The following is a 21,182-nucleotide window of genomic DNA, read 5'->3' as shown; positions in this document are numbered from 1 at the left end:
TAGTCATTGTCAGAAGAATGAATAAAACGATACATTTATATGACACCTGCAATGATTGCAGCAACATGAATGGGTGTAAGAAATGAGTGAAGAAAATCAAGGGCAGAAGACTACATATATGGCATAATGTTTTTAAAAGCTAAAATACAAGAAGGCTAAACAATATATATTTTCAGAGATACGTACACGTGTGGTCATGTGTTTTTGAAAAAACAAAGCAAGAAAAAGATAAACACAAAATTCAGGATAGTGGTTACTTCTCCTGAGGCAGGGAACAAGAAAGGGATTGAACACACAGGTAGATTCAATGATACCACAACGCTCTAGGTATTAAGTTGAGTAGTGGATTACCAGTTGTCTATTATTATGCTTCATAACTTACTTATATGTTATATATATATTTATGTATCAAATGTTACATAATAAAAAACTTTAGTAAGGTAATAAATAGCTTTGACAATAAGTACAAAAAGGATTATATCATATTGTGAAATTTTTTTGGGGGGGGAGACACATGTACTAGGGAACCAGATACTTACATTTTTAATTGTTTTAGTTTTACAATGCTTTTTGAGTATAATAAACACTTTTTTGCTTCAGTCCAGGTGGGGAGAAAGGACATAACCACATACAAACACAAATGCTCTAAAGGAATTTATTCTTATTACTGTGCAGAAACTTTATAAAATAAAAAGAAGTAAGCACTGTTGGAACAGAGAGATGGAGACGTACCGATAACACTATGTTAAAGAACAGTGCCAGTAGAGGAGTGGGAACAGAAGTGAGACTACACAAGTTATTTAAGGAGAAATTAAAAGGGAGGTTGTAGATTACAGTCTCCTTTTCAAAATGCTTAGTAATAAAAGAAGAGAGGAAATTAGTTTCTCTCTTCTTCAGAGATTCTTCAGGACTATTCTTCCCAAGCCCACTCTATTTTGCTTTTGTATGTATTTGATGGCTGTATTACAGACACAAAAATACAGACCCCAGGACAAACTTTGCTAGGCATTTAAGAAAATCTCTAAGGTTTCATGTCCTATCCAGGGACACACTAGTACCTACCCCCAAGGGGGTGTTAATGGTGTCACTATATAATCAGTGTCTTTTTATTATTTTCACCATCATTTCAAGGTTATTTAACTCATTCTCAATTCTAGTGATCACACTAGAACCCAATCATGATAATAAACCAAAACAAATAAACAACAGTCTCTCCAAAAATTAACAAAACTTCCCACCTCAAAACAAAATGACATTTTTTTTTTTTTTTGGTGGTACGAGGGCCTCTCACTGCTGTGGCCTCTCCCGTTGCGGAGCACAGGCTCCGGACGCGCAGGCCCAGCGGCCGTGGCTCACGGGCCCAGCCGCTCCGCGGCACGTGGGATCTTCCCAGACCGGGGCATGAACCTGCATCCCCTGCATTGGCAGGCGGACTCCCAACCACTGCGCCACCAGGGAAGCCAAGCCCCCAAAATGACATTTCTTAATCATTCTCTCAAGACTTACTGCTTATAATCTGCACATAGAACAGATTCCATTTAAAATCACAGAGCATGACAATGCATTTTAGTGGACTTTGCTTTGTTGATCTTTTTTTTTTGCCATGCTCATCGACTTGTGGGATCTTAGCTCCTCAACCAGGGATCAAACCCAGACCCTTGGCAGTAAAAGCACGGAGTCCTAATATTACTCAGTCATAAAAAGGAACGAAATTGAGTCATTTATTGAGACGTGGACGGATCTAGAGACTATCATACAGAGTGAAGTTAAGTCAGAAAGAGAAAAACAAATATTGTATATTAACGCATGTATTTGGAACCTAGAAAAATGATGATGAGCTGGTTTGCAGGGCAGAAGTTGAGACACAGAAGTAGAGAACAGACGTATGGACACCAAGGCGGGGAAAACCGCAGTGGGGTGGGGATGGTGCTGTGCTGAATTGGGCGATTGGGATTGACATGTATACACTGATGTGTATAAAATTGATGACTGATAAGAACCTGCAGTAAAACAAACAAAAAGAACAACTAATACTAAACTTTCTTTGGGTTATTTGTATGGAAATATGTTAATATAAATGTTTCAGACATTACATGAAATTTCTAAAAATCTTTAAAAAAATAAAATAAAGAAAAAATAGCCCCTCTTGCAGGAGCCCAGAATAAATAAAATTGCATGGGATTGGATTATTAAAAAAAAAAAAAAAGCACTTAGTCCTAACCACTGGACCGCCAGGGAATTAATTCCCTGTTGATCTGTTTTTAAAGCTATTATTTGTAACTCCTCCAAAGGGAAAACATGTCTTAATATATTAACTGTCTTCTTTACTAGCTTCTCACCTACGAAAATGGCTGTTGGTGTGGGAGAGACAGGAAAGAACAATGTAACTCTCACCTTCCTCTGAAGTCTCCAGAGCTCCCAGGTGAACACCCTGTCCCCTTGCGTGCCTCCTATACACCAACACACTTCTATCATGATATTCACCTAACACATGCCAAATACTTACATACCACAAGTAAGTTCAATTCACTGTGGCCTTGCAATTTGGGGTCCCTGTAACTGTGGAAGTAAGGGAAGTCAGAGAATAAACAATGGCACATCTTTCTCAGGTATAAAGTGTTTAAAGCTTTCAGAAGATATTCAAACAAAAGGTGAAATCCAATGTTCACATTCCTTTTAAAGAAAAACATGCTTCTTCAAGTACATTTTTTTGCTTGTTGGGGGATCACTTGGGGCAAGATCTTCAGATTCCCTGAGGGTGATACTATCTCTCCACTCGTTTTATGACTGTTTTGCAGGCAAAGTCAGAAGTACTAGGTAACAGTTTTCAATTTGTCTCACATTTTATGAATGAGGAGGAGAGATACCAATGGTTAACATCTGTAGAGGGTTTAAGCTTTTAGAAAACACTTTCACGTGTATTTTTTGGGGGCTTTATCACTTCTTGACTAGAACACAGAGCAGGGATTATCAACATCCCAATTTTACAGGTTAGGAAACTGAGATTACTAAATTTTGCTAGGGTCCTCCTGGAATCAGGGGTGAGAGGAATAAAGAAAACTCATTCTGACTCTTGTTAAAGTGGTGAGGAAGACTTTATTCCAGACAATTGCAGTAGGGGGTCATAACTTGCAACAGGAAAAAGCAATTGTGCTCAACTCCGAATACAGCAAAGACATCTGGGAGTTTATTACAGCCAACAGACAAGCAGAGTGAGCGGGTTAGCGGATGGAAAATTAAGAGAAGACATTAAGGGTAGGGGGATTCCTGCTTAAAGGCAGGCCAAGGACTTATATAATAAAGGACTTATGTATAAAGGAATTTGATCACATATGAAAAGCAACCAGATACCAAGGGTACAGGGATGACTTAGCATAATTCACGCTAATACGGGGCTCTGCCCTGCCAGATTCGAAGGCCTCAATGGAGGCCCAGGCGAGTAGAGGGCTCGGAGGAGACTGGCTAAAGTTTGGACAGGGAGAGAGTCTTTGTCACTGACTACCCCGTTCCTCTTTATTACCCAATCCCCATGAGGACAGCTGGCAGGCAGCCAGGGTCGAGGGTCCAGCTCTCCCCCCGAGCCAGCAATGACCGGCGGCCAGGGATGCGGAGGCCAGGTTACGCGACCACCGGCAGAAAATGGAGCTGAGGAACAACCCTCGCACCGCACGGGAGGTGACCCCACGCTCCGCCCGTCCGCCGCGCGGCCCACTTGAGGGGCGGGCTGCGCAGGTCGGGCGGGGCGGGGCCGGAGGCGCCGATTGGCTGGCGCGCCCCGGCCTGGTGTTTCCCCGGCCCCACCCCGTCACCCCTCACTGGCCGCCCCGCCTCTGCCGCGCTCCCCAAGCCAGCGAGGCCGCGCGCAGGCGGGTCCCGCGCTGCTCCGCGGGAGGGGCCGAGCCCGTGTTTCTCCTCCCTACCGGTCCCCATCCTTAAAGCACGAGTCCGGACGCCCCGCCTGTTGGAGACGGCGCCTGGGTCTGGACAGCGAGCAACCGGGGCGGGCCAGGGCCGACCGAGGAGGGCCTGAGGCAACGGACCCGCCGCGGCTGGCACACGAGCCTCTCGGCCCCGACTGAGTGGTTGCGGTAGCTGCGAGGGAAGGGGTCGCGGGCGCCATTGCTGCCCGTCAGAACGCCGCAGGGTCCCCGTCAGCCCTCGGCTGCTCTCCCCCGGCTGGGAGGAGCCGTCGCCAGTCCCCGGCCCAGTCTCGTGAATCGGGTGCCTCGTCTGCCGCCCGCGCCGAGACCATGTTTGACAAGACGCGGCTGCCGTACGTGGCCCTCGATGTGCTCTGCGTGTTGCTGGGTACGTACGCGCCGCCGGCCGGAGGGGCGTGTGCGCGCGAGCCCGGGGTGTGGGTGCACCAGTGGGTTGCGGGTGTACGTCTGCCGGGAGGGGACTCGGCGAGAGCCGCGGACGGGCGTGGGGCGGGGTGTGTGTGTGTGTGCCTGACGCGCGAGCCGTGCCGGGCAAGACGCTGGGGGCGGCTTCCGCAGCCCGGGGACCCCGCTTCGCAGCCCGCACCCCGACTCCCGCGTGCCCGCTGCTGTTTGTCGCCCGGCGGTGCGCTGAGCCCACCCTGCTTGGACGCTGTTCACGCCTCTGCGCTCCATCCCTTGCTCTCCTGTCCTCTGTTTCCCCTTCCACTCCCAGCCCGGAGGGTGGGCTCGTCTCCTCTCGGCTGTAGGGAAGCCTGGTCATTGGCTCATCAGGTTCAGGAGCGAAACGGGAGGTTTGATGCATTGGGGGTTCTCAGTAACTGGCGCCGGTGCCAGGTTTATCTTACTTGCGGGAAGCCGTTTACATTTCCGTCTATAAAAGACTAGAACTCTCCTAATTAGAAGGTGTTACCAGCTTGTAAATTGTCAGGCTGTAAGTGGGTGTCATCATGCCAGGTTTCTGCCTATAGGTTTGAAGAACCTTGCTTTTTTGGGGCTGGAGTGGGGATGGTGTGCTCCAGACCTGCTGTGTCCTTCTCTGCACAGACCTTGCCATTGTGTAGCTTTCCATCTCCTGTGAGAGCCCAGAAGGAGCACTAGACATTTCTTTGGCTGCAGCAAATTTGGCGTTGTCTTTCTGACAGAAGAGTTCAGTTGTGGGTTTTCTGGTTGCCAGTTGCTCTTTTATTTTGACGAGAAAGAATTGAAGTCATTTGGCTAAGGGATAGGTGTTGGGAGGAGAGATTTTCACCTTTTCAGTATGTATTGTGTAACGCAGTATCTCTGAACTATTTATATGTTATGGAAAAAACGACAACAAGAAGACCTGCTCTATGTTTGGGTAGTCCTACTCATGGTTGAGTATCGAAGTAATGGTATTGGCAAGTTCTCAGCGTTGGTTGGAGAGCTGTGACTTTAGCATCCTAGATGCAGGTCTGCATAATGGCTTTTCAGTGATAGGAAATTTTCCCCGGTCTTATCCAGTATTCCACTCTCTTGCCTCAAACCTGACCATTTAGGTGCTTTCAGTCTTGCCGAATTTTTACAAATTCTGTTACCTGTTTTTTGAGGAAAAATCTCTTTTTTATTTGTGAAACATCTTTATTGTTTACGAAGACACTTACTGTATAGCTTCACAGTGAATTTTAGGAATTCACTTTAGGAAAGGGAAACACGATTTTGGAACACTTTTTATAGAAGCACAAGTGATCCTTTCAGATATCCGGACATATTCATAATTACATTAAATATATTCAAATTTATTTTCAGTGAAAAGCTTACCTTGGTAAAGATGTTATATTTAAAAATGTATTTTAACTTGTACTGAATGTTAGTGGGGGTTTGTTAAACTTCATTTATATTATAGTGAAGGGAGAGGAAAATGTTTAGTCATAAGTGACTGATAATTCTAATATATTGGATATTAATATATATAATATATTGGATATTCTAATATATTGGATATTATTCTGTCACTGCCACAGTGTATTGTCAGAATTACAAATAAACTTCCCCTTTTCCTACCTTGTGGGAGTTGCTAGTTTATGAAACAAATGTCATGTTTTCTCTTTGGGCCAAACACTGAACCAGGATAGATGAAATATAATACTGCTCTGAGGTAGCTCAGTGTTATTAAACAGAAAGCCATATGGTAAATCTATGTTTTGTTTTGTTTTAATTCATGTATAATGGAGGAACCTATATGCAGTACAACTTTATAAATTGTAGGTTCTTGCAGTCTATATTTTCAATATGATGGAAACATCACATAATTGTCCTATAGAGGCAAGAGTAATTTTATTGCTACATGGACCTGACAGTTGCAGAATTTATGACGGCTCTCAAAATAGATAAAATTGTGTTTATGATTTTAAGTATCTTTGATGGTTTTGGAAAAAGCTTGTTTTGAGGACTTATGCATTTAGTATCAGTATCAGATACTTATACTGATCTATTTGAAACACATTTTATCTGTTCTCGTGTTACTAGAGTTTTAAAGTAATTCAGTGTATTGTCAAGATAAGCTCAGAATTCCCTATTCCTAAGTAGAAAGTGAAGTGTTGTTTTAATTTGGTATATACGATGACATTAGATTTAACAGTATCAACACTCCATTACAAGCAGCAATGAAGGAGAACAGTGATGCTAGAGATACAAAGCATTTTCATGCTGAGTTTTGGGAGATAATATATTTTTATAGCAAACTCACCTTTCTAGTGGAGTCTAAGCGTCCACTTTAAACCAAACTTTAAATTTTGTTTTCATTCACCTTACTGACAGCAGGAGATTGGCGGCCTAAAATCGTGATAGCTCAAAGAGGGTTATCAACCTGGCATTAACTTTTTTCTTCTTCTTTGGGGAGCTACAGGTGAAATTTGACTATAGCAACAAAAAGATGATTAAGCACTTCATAAGTACAGGGTTATGTGAAAGTGATTCATAATTATAATGTGAATATTTTCTAGGTTCTGTTAATGATCACCCAACATCATATAGTATATCCATTGGATATGCTGATGTTACGTGAGTGTGTTACATGGCTACTTTATAATATTACAGAAGGTGACGTCTGTTGAAGTGATAGTTAAACATGCTTGTGGGGGTTGTGCATGCGTGCACATGTGTATACACGTTTCTACCCCAAATCAGTGTTATCACTGCTGTGAAACATGAGTTCCTCCATATAATATACCCAGATTATTAGTTCCTTTAGTGGATCTGGTCAATTCTTGGAAGAAGAGTGAGAATTTTGAGAGATGATGTATATTTGATTCCTTTCTGAGATGGAGCATGGTCTTGCCATCTTTCTCTGGCTCTTTTGATAATGAGTTCTATGATTGTAGAAAAGGCCATAAATACCATCTGAGCACACAAGAAAAGCTGCTCTACAGAGAATGGTAGTGGGCTGGTATGAAAGCTGTGTTTTTGCTCAATGTTTTAAACCATTTCCTGAATAAAACTTATTAGTATTTAATTGCTGAGGGTCATTCTAGATTTTATGTACCCTGGCATTAGGCTGCCAGTTAATGGACACTGAGTCCACTAATTGATTCAGTGCACATTGATTGAAGGCTGACTCTGTTCCAAGTTCATGTTAAGTGCTAGGGATACAAAGATGAATAAGACAATCTGTGCGGTAAAGGAGTTCAGGGTCTAATGAGGGAGAAACAAACGAGTCACAACACATCATGATAAGTGTAATAATGAAGGTATGGAATAGATGGCCTTTCAGTACAAAGAAGAGAGTTAGTTGCTCTAGATGTGATCCATTATAGATAAAAGGGTTGTCTGTTTATTCTTAGAGATGCAGAAATGCCAAAAATTACCTAGGACCACTCTTAGAATCTTTTTTTTTTTTCCTTCCTCAACCTGATATAGGGCAGTGGGAACCCAAATAAGTAAGTACCTGTGTTTATGACTTTTTTGCAGGTTCTCATGATGCCTAGAAGATTTGTGTGGGACTGGCAAAACCTTTTTATGTGCCTGTGTTTTGCTGGGTGGCAGTCATTTGGAATATCCTTCTGTATTGTATATTCTCCTTTTGCCCCTTCACATTTTTTCTCCACCCTCTTGCTTTTTGGTTTCTGGTTGGCTTTGACCAATGGGACAAGAGCAGGAGGCCTGGAAGAGCCAGTTTACTCCTGCTGGATTTGTGTTGCCAGAGCTCTTCTGTGTTTTGTGAGTAGGTCACAGCTTCTATTCAGTGGCCTTCTGTGCCAGCCAGCTACAGTTACAGATTTTCTGGGTTCTGGTAACCCTTTACTTGCCCCTTTAGGCATAGAGATGATAATGACTTCCTCATGTTGCTGGTGTGGGAGTATTCCACCATCCCCTGCTGCTTTCCCTAAACCCTGCCTATACTTTTTTTTTTTTTTTTTTTTTTCTGTGGTACGCGGGCCTCTCACTGTTGTGGCCTCTCCCGTTGCGGAGCACAGGCTCCGGACGCACAGGCTTAGCGGCCATGGCTCACGAGCCCAGCCTCTCCGCTGCATGTAGGATCTTCCATGACCAGGGCACGAACCCATGTCCCCCGCGTCGGCAGGCGGATTCTCAACCACTGTGCCACCAGGGAAGCCCTATACTTTTGAAGATTATTCTTTCATTAAATTCTTTCTTGAAAACCTTATTTGGATGTGCTGCTTTTTTTCTCCAGGGCCCTACTGATAATACTCATGTTATGTCCAAACAGATCTGAGGTAACTTCTCTTTCTGCACTTGACACCAGTTACAGTTTCCCATAATAGTAGGTGATACAGCAACTCATGGGCCCCAACATTGGCTTTCTTGGAATGGAGGGGGTCATGGTTACCTCAGCATGCTACAAACGTGGTATCACCATTATGCCAAATCAGAGTCAATAAATTTAGGGGAAAATGTGGCAGCAAAAAACATTGGCAGCCATAGGTGGTTGTGGAATCCCTGTTACTTATTCTTCTCCAGTAACTATGCTGACATCATCCTGCCCCTTAAGTAGTACCCCTCACGAGTGCTCCCTTTCCTGACCCTGAATCTGGGCCCCTTTCTCAAGGAAAAATCAAATACTTAATGAAAGAGTCTCACTTGCTAAATAGTCTGCAGCCTTCCCTTTTCTCCTAACATTTATTTGTTCATTCACTCATTATTGGGTGAATTCACTCATGTATTTGTTTGTTATCTAGTAGGTGCTGGGCATTCTGTTAGATACCAAAGAGATAAATAAATAAATAGGACATAGTGCCTATCCTACTTGCCATTTCAACTTCTGTTAACTTCTATTCAGCAAACTTCTTTTGCTTCTGATGAAAGTTTACTGTGCTTGTTTCTCTGTTTTATGTAACTGTTCTCTTTCCTCTCAGCCACAGAGAGAGAGAAGGAATCTCAAAAGATGAACACAAGTTTGTCAAACTGGCATATTCTTGGGTCAGACTGGCCTCCTGTTGCAAGGCTTTTTCTACCTTTAAATGGCTAGTTTGGAACAAAAGCAGAGGCCTGGAGGAAATTGATAGTATTTGGCTCTAGTTGGTTTTATACAGTTGACTTTCAACTTAAATTTACCTTGCTTGGAATAGAGTATGGAAATATTCAGAGAGCATTCCCATCTATAGCTTTTATGAAAAGTAATTTTTTTCCTTTATATTCTTTTTGAATTACATCCTTTTGGAAACTTGTGGACATGCTATGAATCTTTATTAATTTCTTTCTTGTTTAGTCATTTTTGGCTGAGTTCTACCAAAGTTTCCTATGTGTTACTTAGCTTGTGGAATTATTCTAATTCTTTTTGATAAGAAATTAAAGTTTAAATTGTTACTGTTTACCCTGCTAAAAAAGAAGTTGGTAGTAAGTCATTAAACACCCACATTTTAAGTGAACAAGTTAAGGTGTAGCTTCAGTTTTATGGAAAGGAATTTGGAATGTTAATTGTTTGTTTCCTCCTAATTTAGGTGGCTTAATTCAGCATATGAGATGGAAATATACAGTCTATGTAATAAGCTAGTTAGGGATTATATGGATACTGTCTTGCCTCTTTTCTTATTTTCTTTCGGAAAAAGCATTCATTCAGATATTATGAGCAGTGGTTACAAGTAACTTTCTTCTTTCTTTTTGGCCCTCTTCTTTTTCTACTTACCTTATTTTTCATTTTCATTTTTTCCGCTCCAGCTTGCTTTCCTTCTTCCCTTCAACCTTCTTGCTGTCTAGGTTTAAAGCCCAGATGGCTCAGAGTTGTTTTTTACTTAACTGAAACTAGTCTAACATTGGGAATGATTTTTTCTTTAAAACATTAAGATAGACAGCACAGTCTAGTGACGGACTCTGGATCCAGACTGCCTAGGTTCACATTCCAGCTCCTCCATTTACTAGCTGTATGACCTTGGGCAATTTTCCTCTTTGTGCCTCTGTTGCCTCAGCTGTGTAATGATAAAAGTACCTACCTTGTATGGTTGTTGTGAGGCTTAAATGAGTCAATATATAAAGGGCTTAGAGCAGTGCCTTGCACGCACAATATGTTTGTCAAATAAAATTAATCATCTGTAATCCTATAGCAACATCATTATTTTAGTAAAAATAACATCAACATCGTTTTGTAATAGGGACAAAAACACAAACTTTAAACCGTTTCCCATGAGTACTCATGGAATGTCTTTGAAGCCTACAGAACATCTTGAAATAGTAGTGTTTTATCAGTCACATGTAAAAACCACATATATGATCTTCAAGTAGTGGTAATCCCAGCTATGGTAGAAATCGATCTGTATAGTCTGTGGTAGAATGTAATTAAACAAATGGAAAAACTGTTACTTTATACAGTGGTTAAGTCCTGAATTTCAGCTTAATCAAGAAAATGGAGTTAGCCACACTCTGGTCACCTTCACTGTTTTTATTGCCCAGGCCTTGGAAATGATTGAGTGACCATGTAAAAAGGTAGACTTAATATTCCTAAATTTTTTGAATGACCTTAATTGTGCATCCTCATTTGTGTAAATTCTATTGTTTGAATTCCTATCTGCAGTTAAACAGGCAGCAAAGAAAAAGCTATTGTGTAATAGCTCTTCATATCCCCACTCCCTCTTACCTGTTTTAACAATCAGGTTTTATTTATTTATTTATTTGCTTGCTTGCTTGCTGTGGCACGTGGCTTATTGGATCCTAGTTCCCTGACCAGGGATCGAACCGAGGCCCCCTGCAGTGGAAGCGTGGAGACCTAACCACTGGACCTTCAGGGAATTCCCTCATATATTTATTTTGACATATGTTAACCTGATACTATTTTTTATGTTGTGTTTAACATAATGTTAAGTTTAAAAAATATCTGACTTTGCAACATTCTTCATTTATTTATTTATTAGCTATTATTTGCTTAGTACAATGCTAGGAGCTATAATTATCACTGTGAAAAAGATAGGTAAGGTCTCTATACTAATATAAGATAATTACAGATGTTTGTGAATGCCATGGATGAATGAAAACAAGGTTAGAAGAGAGTGAGATGTTGGGAGGTGGCAATCTCAAGGAAGGCTTCTCTGATGAGGGCATTTTTGATTTCAGACTTAAGTTTGAAAGTAAGTTGGTCATGGAGGAGCTGGAAGAAGATGATTCCAGACATAGGGAAGAGCAGGCATTGAGGGCTAAAGGGGCAAAGGGCATTTATAACAGGAAAGAGGCCAGTGTGGCTGGAATATAGTATGTATCCATGATATTCTTAATAGTGAATTTTGTAACATTTCTAAATGTCAGAGTGGATAATAATAATAACTGACATTTACTTAGTGCTCACTAAGCCCTGTGTGGCTGTGAGGTCTCTCAAAAACGTGCTCAGGGAGGATAGCTTGTTCATCTTCATTCCGTAGATGATGGAACTAAGGCCTAGAGTAGTTGGGAAACTCCCAGTGTAACTCACGTAAGAAGTGGTATGGTTGGGAAATGGGAAATGCATTTTTAAGGATTATAACTTTTGAATTCAGATTGACTGGTCTAGATTTGAGAAATGAAGAGGGTGAGGAATGAAGGATTGAGGGAATTAATTGGCTGTAAAAGCAGTGGTTATTTTAGGTGGCCTAAATGTTTTATGACTATCTTTATTCTGTATGATGTTGCTGCAGAGTCAGTTTCTGCTTATCATGTTTTGAGCATGTGTCTGCTGTCCAAAGGAGGCACTTTAATTTTTCATAAGTCAAACGCATAATAACTACTAAGAGTTTGCTAGGAGGGTATATCATACTGGAAGATGTAACTGATTTGCCCTGTTCAGTAACATACCCACAGACTTTTTCTTCAAATACGTTGTTGTCCTAGGCTTTTCTACCCAGTAAAGGAAGACCTTTGTCTCATTGCATTTCACATGAGTCATGTGTATAGAGTTTAGAGTCACCTTTCGTAACTCATTCCAGCAGATATAGTTAGAGCCTCATGGTTTAGTTCTCAGTTGTCACTGCTTGGAAATGTTTCCTGAGTCTTTTTTCAGGGTGGAGTGCCCAGGAAAATGACATATAGGAAATGTGTAGCGGATGAGCTCTTGAGTTAATTGGCAGCTTGTTAAGCCAGGTTCTGCCTTGCCTTTTGGTTCATTTACGTCAGCAGGAATAGAGATGGGTTGGCTGCTTAGGTGCTTGAGGTAAATGAGAAGAGAAGAAAAACGTTCTTTATTGAATGAATAAATGAGCCTTTGGTACATGTTTTACATAAACTCATGAATCATCACAGAACTGTATGGGATTAGCCTATGGTATTAGCCTCATTGTATGCCCTAGCACTGGTAATACAAAGTGGGTGAAAAAATAAAACAAAACCCATGGATCTCAAATAGCTTCTTGCTTACTCTGGAAGACAGGCTCATAACAAACAATGACAATACTGTATGGTAAGTTGAGTGCCTGATATGTCACAGCACTTAGGTTACTAAGAATGAATGAGATAGGGCCTCCATCCCCAGGAGGTACACAGAGCACTGTAAGGGGAGAGAAGTAGGAATTTGAATGAAGTCTGTCTGTATTTCAAAATAGTTTCTCCTGAGACCACTGCTTTTACTTTCCAGCAGAGGTACTGTAAACCTTTGGGGACATCACTTTTGGCTAGTGCTAAATTCTGGAAATAATTCCTGTAGATAGTTCAGAATCCATCTATATTACTGGGTGGAAACACTGTAATACTGGTGCTTAGAAAGTGCGTGGCACATGGTAGGCTTTCAGATATTTGTTGCCTGGGTGAGTAGGCAATAGACTTGAGGCAGCCACTCTTCTGGGGTTGGAATTCTCACTCCATCTATTACTAACTGTATGACATTGAGCAGGTTGCTTCAACTCTCCATGAGTTTTGTCATCTAATGAGGAAAAAGATGATGATAATAGTGTCTTCCTCACAGTGCTGTGAAATTAGATGAGATAATATATGAGACAGTGTATGTGAAGTGTTTAGCGTATTCCTTGCCTGTGCTATTGTTATCATTATCATTGATTGTTAAGTTAATAAACCAATGTAATACCACTGACCCAATTTGTTATTTAAATTTGATACCATGTGCTGGTGACTTTTCTTTTGGAACATTATTTAGTGTAGTTCTAGCTTCAGTTTAAATAGCATTTAAATTGGAACCTGGTTCATATTTCAGTCTTTAGTGTCAAGATCACTGTGGGAGATGTTTTGATTACTTCTAACCTGTTTCTTTCTGGAATCAGATACCTTACTTAGATCTTCTCGTTTTACTTCTAGGTAAGCAATATTCCCACAGCTCATAGACAAAGTACCCGAATGAATGTTTGTGTTTGTAGAGAGAAGAGCAGACTAGAAATAGGAATAAACAAAGGTGTGTGTGAAGTGGGAATGGCATGGTTGAGATAGTCATAAGTTCTCTTAGTACTCACATTTTAAAACATGAAGATTTTATTTCTTGAATATAAACTAGTCAGAAGCTAATAACTTGCAATACAGGTTGAAGTACAGCTGCAATACAGCTAAACATAACCAGTTCTTATAACTTCTCTTGATCAATAAGAATTTTTCCTTTTTTTCTTTCCATAGAGTTTAAAAAAATAAATGTATATAGTGATCACATCCATCTGCAGTGTTCTTGGATAGTCCTAATTTTAGATAACAGTCTTCTTCACAGAGGCAGTTTGTTAAATGTATGACTAAATGTAATTTAAAGTCATACTTTTATAATATTTTTCTTAAAAATACTATTAAAAAAACCCACACTTTTTCAAAGACATCCCAATTTGATTTAGAAAATATACCTAGCATAGTTATGCAGCAGAAGCAAGTGATGTTTATTGTATTTTACCTTTTTTTAAATGGCATTGATAGAAGAGAGGAATTTTGAATATGCTCCTTCTCAAATATTGTCTGTGTCTAACCCAGTGGCCCAGTTGGAGAAAAGGTCTCTTAATTTGTGATTGTTATCAAAACTTGTTAGGCAAGTTATGGGCAATACTCAACTTTATAGCTAGTGTTGGATATCTACATTAATATGAGAGATTCTAAGTTCTGCCATTGAATATAGTTTAATTACTAACCAAATCTAATAAATAAATTACCTTTTAAGAAGATAAGTTTTTGCATTAGGATTTGACATTGTGGATGATTTTTCACTGAATAACAATTTTGTTTATGTAACTTTTTTAAAAGGGTTCAAAGTGTGGTCTGGTAGTGAAAGAGGTTGGCTTGGAAGTCACATTCTAGTCTGTCTTCTGCTACTCTCTCTGATCACATGGGCAAGATCACTTGGGCTCCTTCGTCTACTTTATATGTAAATTATAGTGAGAAGAATGTCTGCCTTGCGTATCTCTCCGGATCATAGGGGTGAGCAAACCTTGCTTATTAAGGAGAGTCAGTAGCTGCAGAATATGTTGGAGCAGTTGATACCACTGGACTCAGGGTAGGAAAACAAAGAGCACATGGTAAATGGGGCATTTTGAGCAACTGCAGCAGACTTGCAGGAGATCAATTATAAATCTAGCCTGGCCATGAAGGCAGTGAGTGTTGTCAGCAGAAAATAGGAAAAAGCTGAAGACTGAAGTATTCTGGAAGTAGTGATATAGGAAAAATGGGCCCTGATACAGAGTAATGTAGGCCCCCTGCTTGAGTCTCTTCTTTTGCCACACATGGGTATATGACTTTATCAGTGACCAAATGGCTCATGAAATCTTGCAACTAGTTGGTTACTCTTATGTCAGCCATATTGTGAGAAATGGTAACATATGCTACCTTGAGAAGCCAAAGCAAAATATAATTTGGTCAGACTCGCTGAAATTTCAGTGAAGGGAGATTTTCAGTTTTAAAAAAGATAAAGAATAATGTTCACCTACTATCAAATTAAAAAGAAAAAACGAAAAAAGAAAGAAACCACAGTTCTAACCTAGTCTGCTTAATATCCGGAGATTTTCATCTGTATCAACAGCAATTTGTCTTCGGCTAAGACTGTCAAATTCTCTTGGAAAAGGTCTGAAATGTCAGGGAAATCTCTTCTAACTTTATATCCACCTGTGCTATATTCTGTTCCTGTGACTTGCAGAATAGTAAATAGGAGAGAGATGTTCTTTGAAATATAATAATAACATTATCTAGGATTATGTTTCTGTTTTCCTCAGTACTAGTCTTGCAGTTTGTTAGCCAGTTAATGATTGGAATGGTGAGACCTTAATGTTACTATGTAGCTGTAGCTGGCAGAATGATTCATTACTACGTAGGGCATTGGGATATAGCTATCATTGAACAGTTAAGTAATTTCGTCTATCCTATAGCCCTGAAAACCCACCACCAATTAGAAATATATACATCATAATTAAAATACCATGGCCAAAGTTGTAAGAAAATCTTGACAAAATTGAGTCCTATTTAAGAGTCATATTTTTTGTTTGCTATTAATTTAGAACTTACACTTAAAAACACTGAGTAGTTGTGACTGAAATTTTAAACTCATAAGCCTCTGTAGCCCAAAGGCCCTGGTGTTGGCTTTGGCTAACTTAATTTCTTCTGATAAAAAGGGAGGCAAAGAGGAGAGTGAGGAAAAGGAAAGTTTAAAAAAATGAAGAAGTGAATATTGCTGTAGTCTGTTTTTACCTTCCAAGAGGAAGTCAGGAGAGGGTAAAGCTTCTTTGAGAGGGAGAGGGCCAGTAGAATTAATCATGAGGATGTACCTCACAAGGCCTGAGATTGCTGCCCAGTAAGGAGATTGTAGTGGAGGTTCTGATTTTCAGTTGGATAAATCTAAGGGTCACATTTATAGTACTTTAAATTTCCTGAAGTAAGGAATTTGTCGTTTAGGTTGATCAACTATAATTCAACCTATGTTTAGGATTTACTAGGAAAAAAGAGCAGATTGCTGGAAAAATTTTGTTATAGTTACCCTTCATGTCCTCAGACTTTTCATAATTAAGAATGAAATATTGAGATTGGAGGGGAATTCCCTCACAGTCCAGTGGTTAGGACTCGGCTCTTTTACTGCCGTGGCCTGGGTTCGATCCCTGGTTGGGGAACTAAGATCCACAAGCTGCCCAGTGCGGCACAATCAATCAATCAATCAATCACATTTTTAAAAAAGGAATGAAATATTGAGATTGGAAGACAGCATAACTTGGTTGAATATTTTGTAAATTAAAAGCAGAAGAGTTTGAAATTTTGAACTGTAGGGTACATCAAACAGAATTGTGGCAGAAATGTTATAGCTCATATAGGGGCTAGCCATAGGCATGTTTTAGTGTATTATCTGAATATAATTCAGAAGAAGGTGTTTATGTTATAGGAGATAAAGACATATTAGTACTGTGTATAATAAAAGGGGTGAATGGGTACTTTTTGAGGGGGCTAGCATCATATATGTGCAAACTATAATTACTCAAAACAAGAGGGGAATGGACTGTTGTATTATTTTAAAGCAGTTTAAATGTAGGGTGTTACCTTGCAATTTCAACAGAACTTTATTAAAATATTTTGTATGTTATCAAGATACTAAATAAGTTTCCATTTATTTTTACTAATGTATAAAAGTTTTACAGAATTATTTTATATTGATAGGATGCATAAAAGTTAAAGAATATGGACACTGGAAACATACTGGTCTGAGTTTGAATTCTAGTTCTATCACCTACCACTAGGGTAAATCACCCAAGTTGACAGCTTCAGTTTCTTTATCTGAAAAGGACTGGGTCTTCATCTGTATTTTCTCCTTGGCTGTGATGCAGTGTCCACTACATAGTAGGCATTTGTTTATTACAGTAATATTAGTTCTTCACATATTGTGTGCTAGGCTCTGTCTTAGGCAGTGGAGATGCATATAATCACACAAATAAATATAAAAATGAACCAATAAGTGCTGTGAAGGAGAGGTATGGGTACTATGCGAGTTTATAAAAAGGGTTTTGAATAAGGAGGATAGGGTAGTTTTTTAAAATGATGACTTTGGCTGCAGGGAGGAATGAGAGATTGAAGCCTGAAAAGAATGGATTTAGGGAGATCAGTTAGGAGGCTGTTGCAGCCGTCCAAATGAGATAATGGTAGTGAAAGTAAAGAGGGGCTGGTGGAAATGGAGAAAAGTTTGAAGGGATTTGTGAGGTATCTGAGAGGTAAAATGGACAGGTTTTGGTGACATATTGAAAGTGGAAAGTCGGAGAGAGAGAAATGTCAAAGATAGTTCTGAAAGTTCTGGCTTGCATAATTGGATAGATGTTGGTTTCTGTAATAACTGAGCTGGGGAGCACTAGGAGAGAACCCATCTGAGATGGGAAGGGGGATGGAGATGAGGTAGTGAGTTTGGTTTTCAGCGAGTTGTGTTTCAGGTGCCTTTGAAATTTCCAAGAGGAAGTATCAAGTCCTTGTTTGGATAAATGGGTCCAAAGCTCAGAGGAACTGTCTGACTTTTGGGAGTCATTGGCATATTCATGGTAATTGAAGTCATGAGAATTGATGAAATCTCAGGAAGAAGTTATAAAGTGGAAAGGAAAGAAGGTTTAGGACCGAGCTATGAGAAACACCAACCAATCTAAAAAGATTGGTTGGAGAAAATGAAAAATACCAAGACTGAGAGGGAGGGAACACTTTAAAAACCAGGAGGATGTTTCTGGAAAGCCAAGTGAAGAGAATGCTTCAAGGAGAGAGTGTTAACAATGTCTACATTCTCCTGAAATGTAAGTAAGATAACACTTGGAAAGTGTCCATTGGGTTTAGTTACACAAAGGTCATTGATAACCTTATGTAAAGACATTTTTAAATTGGGGTGGGCTGGAGGCTTCCCTGGTGGCGCAGTGGTTAAGAATCCACCTGCCAGTGCAGGGGACACGGGTTCAAGCCCTGGTCGGGGAAGATCCCACATGCCGCAGAGCAACTAAGCCAGCGTGCCCCAACTACTGAGCCCGCGAACCACAACTACTGAAGCCCGTTCCCCTAGAGCCCGTGCTCCGCAACAAAGAGAAGCCACCGCAATGAAAAGCCCACGCACTACAATGAAGAGTAGCCCCGGCTCGCATCAACTGGAGAAAGCCCATGTGCAGCAACAAAGACCCAACGCAGCCAAAAATAAATAAAATAAATACATTTATTTTAAAAAAATGTTAAAAAAATAAATTGGTGTGGGCTGAGAAGTGAGTAGTTGGTGAAGTGGAAATCTGTGGCTATTGGTAATTCTTTTAAAAAGTTGCACTTAGAAGGGAGAGTGTAGTAGCCAATAGTCTGGGATAATAGGTTGTCATGGTTTCTTGTGATACGCTCAATGGGGGAAGAAGGATCTTGCCAGATAGAGGGACCATTTTTAGGTCAACGGTGTAGGAATAGTTGAACTCCTCTTACAGAACCCTGTTTACGGAGAACACTGGATTATTTGATATCCTTGTTTTCCAGAGTAACTGTTACTAAATGTGGTGGAGTTTGGGATATGAAGCCTGGTAGACTTGGTTTCAAAATTCTGCTTTGTTATGTATTCTTGCTTCAGGTCACACAAATTCTTAATTTAGTCTTGTTGAGCTTCAGTTTCTTCACTTGCATAATGGAGCGAATACTGTCTGCTTCACAGATTTGTTAGGAATAAATGAGAACCTATGTAAATAAAGTACCTGGTACTTAGTAGGCATTCAACAAACTAATATCTGCCTGTCTTTTTTTCTTGCTTCCCATGGCAGCTGCTGTTTATTGTGTAGTTTCAGCATTGCATGTTTGCTCTTAGCCATAAAGGAATAATTTGCAGGAGTTCTTCCTTCTTGCAACTTATCTTCTGTATAAAATAACTCGAGTGGTACAAACATAGATTTTTGGGAAAATGGATATATGATTTGCTACTGCAATAATAACTATTAAAAAAAGAATTTTACCAAACTTTTTGGCTTGTGTGCCTTTTAAAAAAAGTGTGTGTGTTTTAAACAAAGCTTACTAATTTAGATATGCCACTTTGGTAACTTCCTGCCAAAGTTAGAGTTTTTATGTTTTCCTTCTGAGACACACCTTAGTATAACTTTATTTTAGTTTCTGGAACCTTGCCATTTGGCATAATTTCAGACTAGACATGATGGATCCACATAAATACTTTTAAGATTTAAAATACACAATACATTTTTTTTTATAGGTGGGGGCATGTGAAGTCTTAAAAGCCGTTGAGGTCTCAGGTCTGAATTTTATTTGGTTGTTTAAAATTTATATGTAGTTTTGATTCTTGAATTACTTCTTATGCATATTTTGTACCAAAATGGTGAAATCAAGTCAGTCAGGTTTCTTTTCTACAAGTTCAGTTGCTAAAGCAGTCTCCTTAAAGGATTTAATATCTGCCCCCCAACCACCACCATAAACAGTCTCTAAAGAGGAATTAATTTATGTATATACCTTCCTAGACGATGACTATTCTAGAAATTCTATAAAGGCATTAGAGTTTGCCAGCTTTAGTCAAGAATCAGTATGATAGTAAACAGACACTTTTTATTCTTTGAAATATAGGTCTTCCTGCTGAATGGGAGACGTTGTCTTTTGCCCAGCTGCTAATAAGGGAGACTTCGTTGGTTAAGGGAAGTTTGTGGATGGTATTGCTGAGACTGGAAGTCTCATTGGTTCAAAGAGAGAAGTAACTTAATCAGGTGATCTCACCTGAACACAGGATGCTTTGTCTTATAAGCTTAAATAATACCCAGATAAAACCATACAGGTCAATTTCTTTAAGCTAAAGACTAAATAAACTCTGTAAAAACTATGTTTCAAAGAGGAACCTTCCCCTAATTCACTCATATATGTTTTAAAAATTTATTTTATTTATTTATTTTTGGCTGCATTGGGTCGTTGCTGTTGAGCGTGGGCTTTCTCTAGTTGTGGTGAGCAGGGGCTACTCTATTGTGGTGCACGGGCTTCTCGCTGCGGTGGCTTCTCTTTGTTGTAGAGCACGGGCTTTAGGTGCACGGGCTTTAGTAGATGTGGCTTGCGGGCTCTAGAGCACAGGCTCAGTAGTTGTGGTGCACGGGCTTAGTTGCTCCGTGACATGTGGGATCTTCCCGGACCAGGGATCGAACCCATGTCCCCTGCTTTGGCAGGCGGATTCTTAACCACTGCGCCACCAGGGAAGTCCCATGTTCATAGATTTTCCAAGTTAAAATAACTTTTTCACTGGAGGAACTTCTTATATCTTGTTTCTTTCCCCAAAGGTATATAGTTTGTAATATATTTTGCTGTTTGTATTTCGGAAATACATAGTGTTTCATTATATGGATTCAGCATAATGCGTTTAACCCCATTTTTCGACGTTTGAGTCTTGGCTATGGAATAACATCATTAGTAAAATCTAGATTAGTTTTTTCTTTTAAAATAATTATTCTGAGATTTCCAAATTTTCTGAAATTAACATGTAATAAATTGGTAAACTCCGAAAAGCCCAGAAAAGAATATAAGTATCACTACTCATCTTACTGCCACCCAGAGATGACCTCTTTTTTAACATTTTGGTTATATATCTTTCCAGACACTTTTTTAAAAAACCTGTGCTCTAAATGGAAATACAGTCTTCAAATGAGCTAAATAGGAAACTTCTCAAAAGAAATGATAGATCCCTTCCCCCCACCCCGCGCCAAAAAAAAAAGATCTGCCTAAAGTCCTTGTAGACCAAGCTAGAAGTCTATATTAACTGAGAATATCCTTCCAATGTTGAAGAAATAAAGAAATTTCAGACAGAATTCAACATACAAACCAATACAAGTCATTATTTGTAATCATGTATGTATCCAGCATAACTTTGATACTAACATGGCAAAGACATTATATATATAAACATCCACACATATATATATATATCCACATATGTATCCA

At 39.8% G+C, this 21,182-nt stretch overlaps 1 protein-coding gene across 2 annotated transcripts in view; it reads left to right on the top strand.

Moving 5' to 3' along the window:
- Positions 1–3,785: 3,785 nt before the first annotated feature.
- The window catches only part of PLPP1 (phospholipid phosphatase 1), a 112,292-nt gene continuing 94,895 nt past the window's right edge, over positions 3,786–21,182 (top strand). Inside the window, exon 1 of one of the 2 annotated variants that reach the window (XM_059061139.2) lies at positions 3,786–4,308. In XM_059061139.2, the coding sequence (XP_058917122.1) occupies positions 4,251–4,308 (58 nt within the window). In that variant the 5' untranslated portion in view covers positions 3,786–4,250. The remainder of the gene's footprint in view (positions 4,309–21,182) is intronic. The other variant, XM_059061140.2, reaches the window with a different exon arrangement.

The sequence above is a fragment of the Kogia breviceps genome, chromosome 4, assembly GCF_026419965.1.
Source record: "Kogia breviceps isolate mKogBre1 chromosome 4, mKogBre1 haplotype 1, whole genome shotgun sequence".
Taxonomy (NCBI): domain Eukaryota; kingdom Metazoa; phylum Chordata; class Mammalia; order Artiodactyla; family Physeteridae; genus Kogia; species Kogia breviceps.
This window is presented reverse-complemented; position numbering and strand designations above follow the sequence as displayed.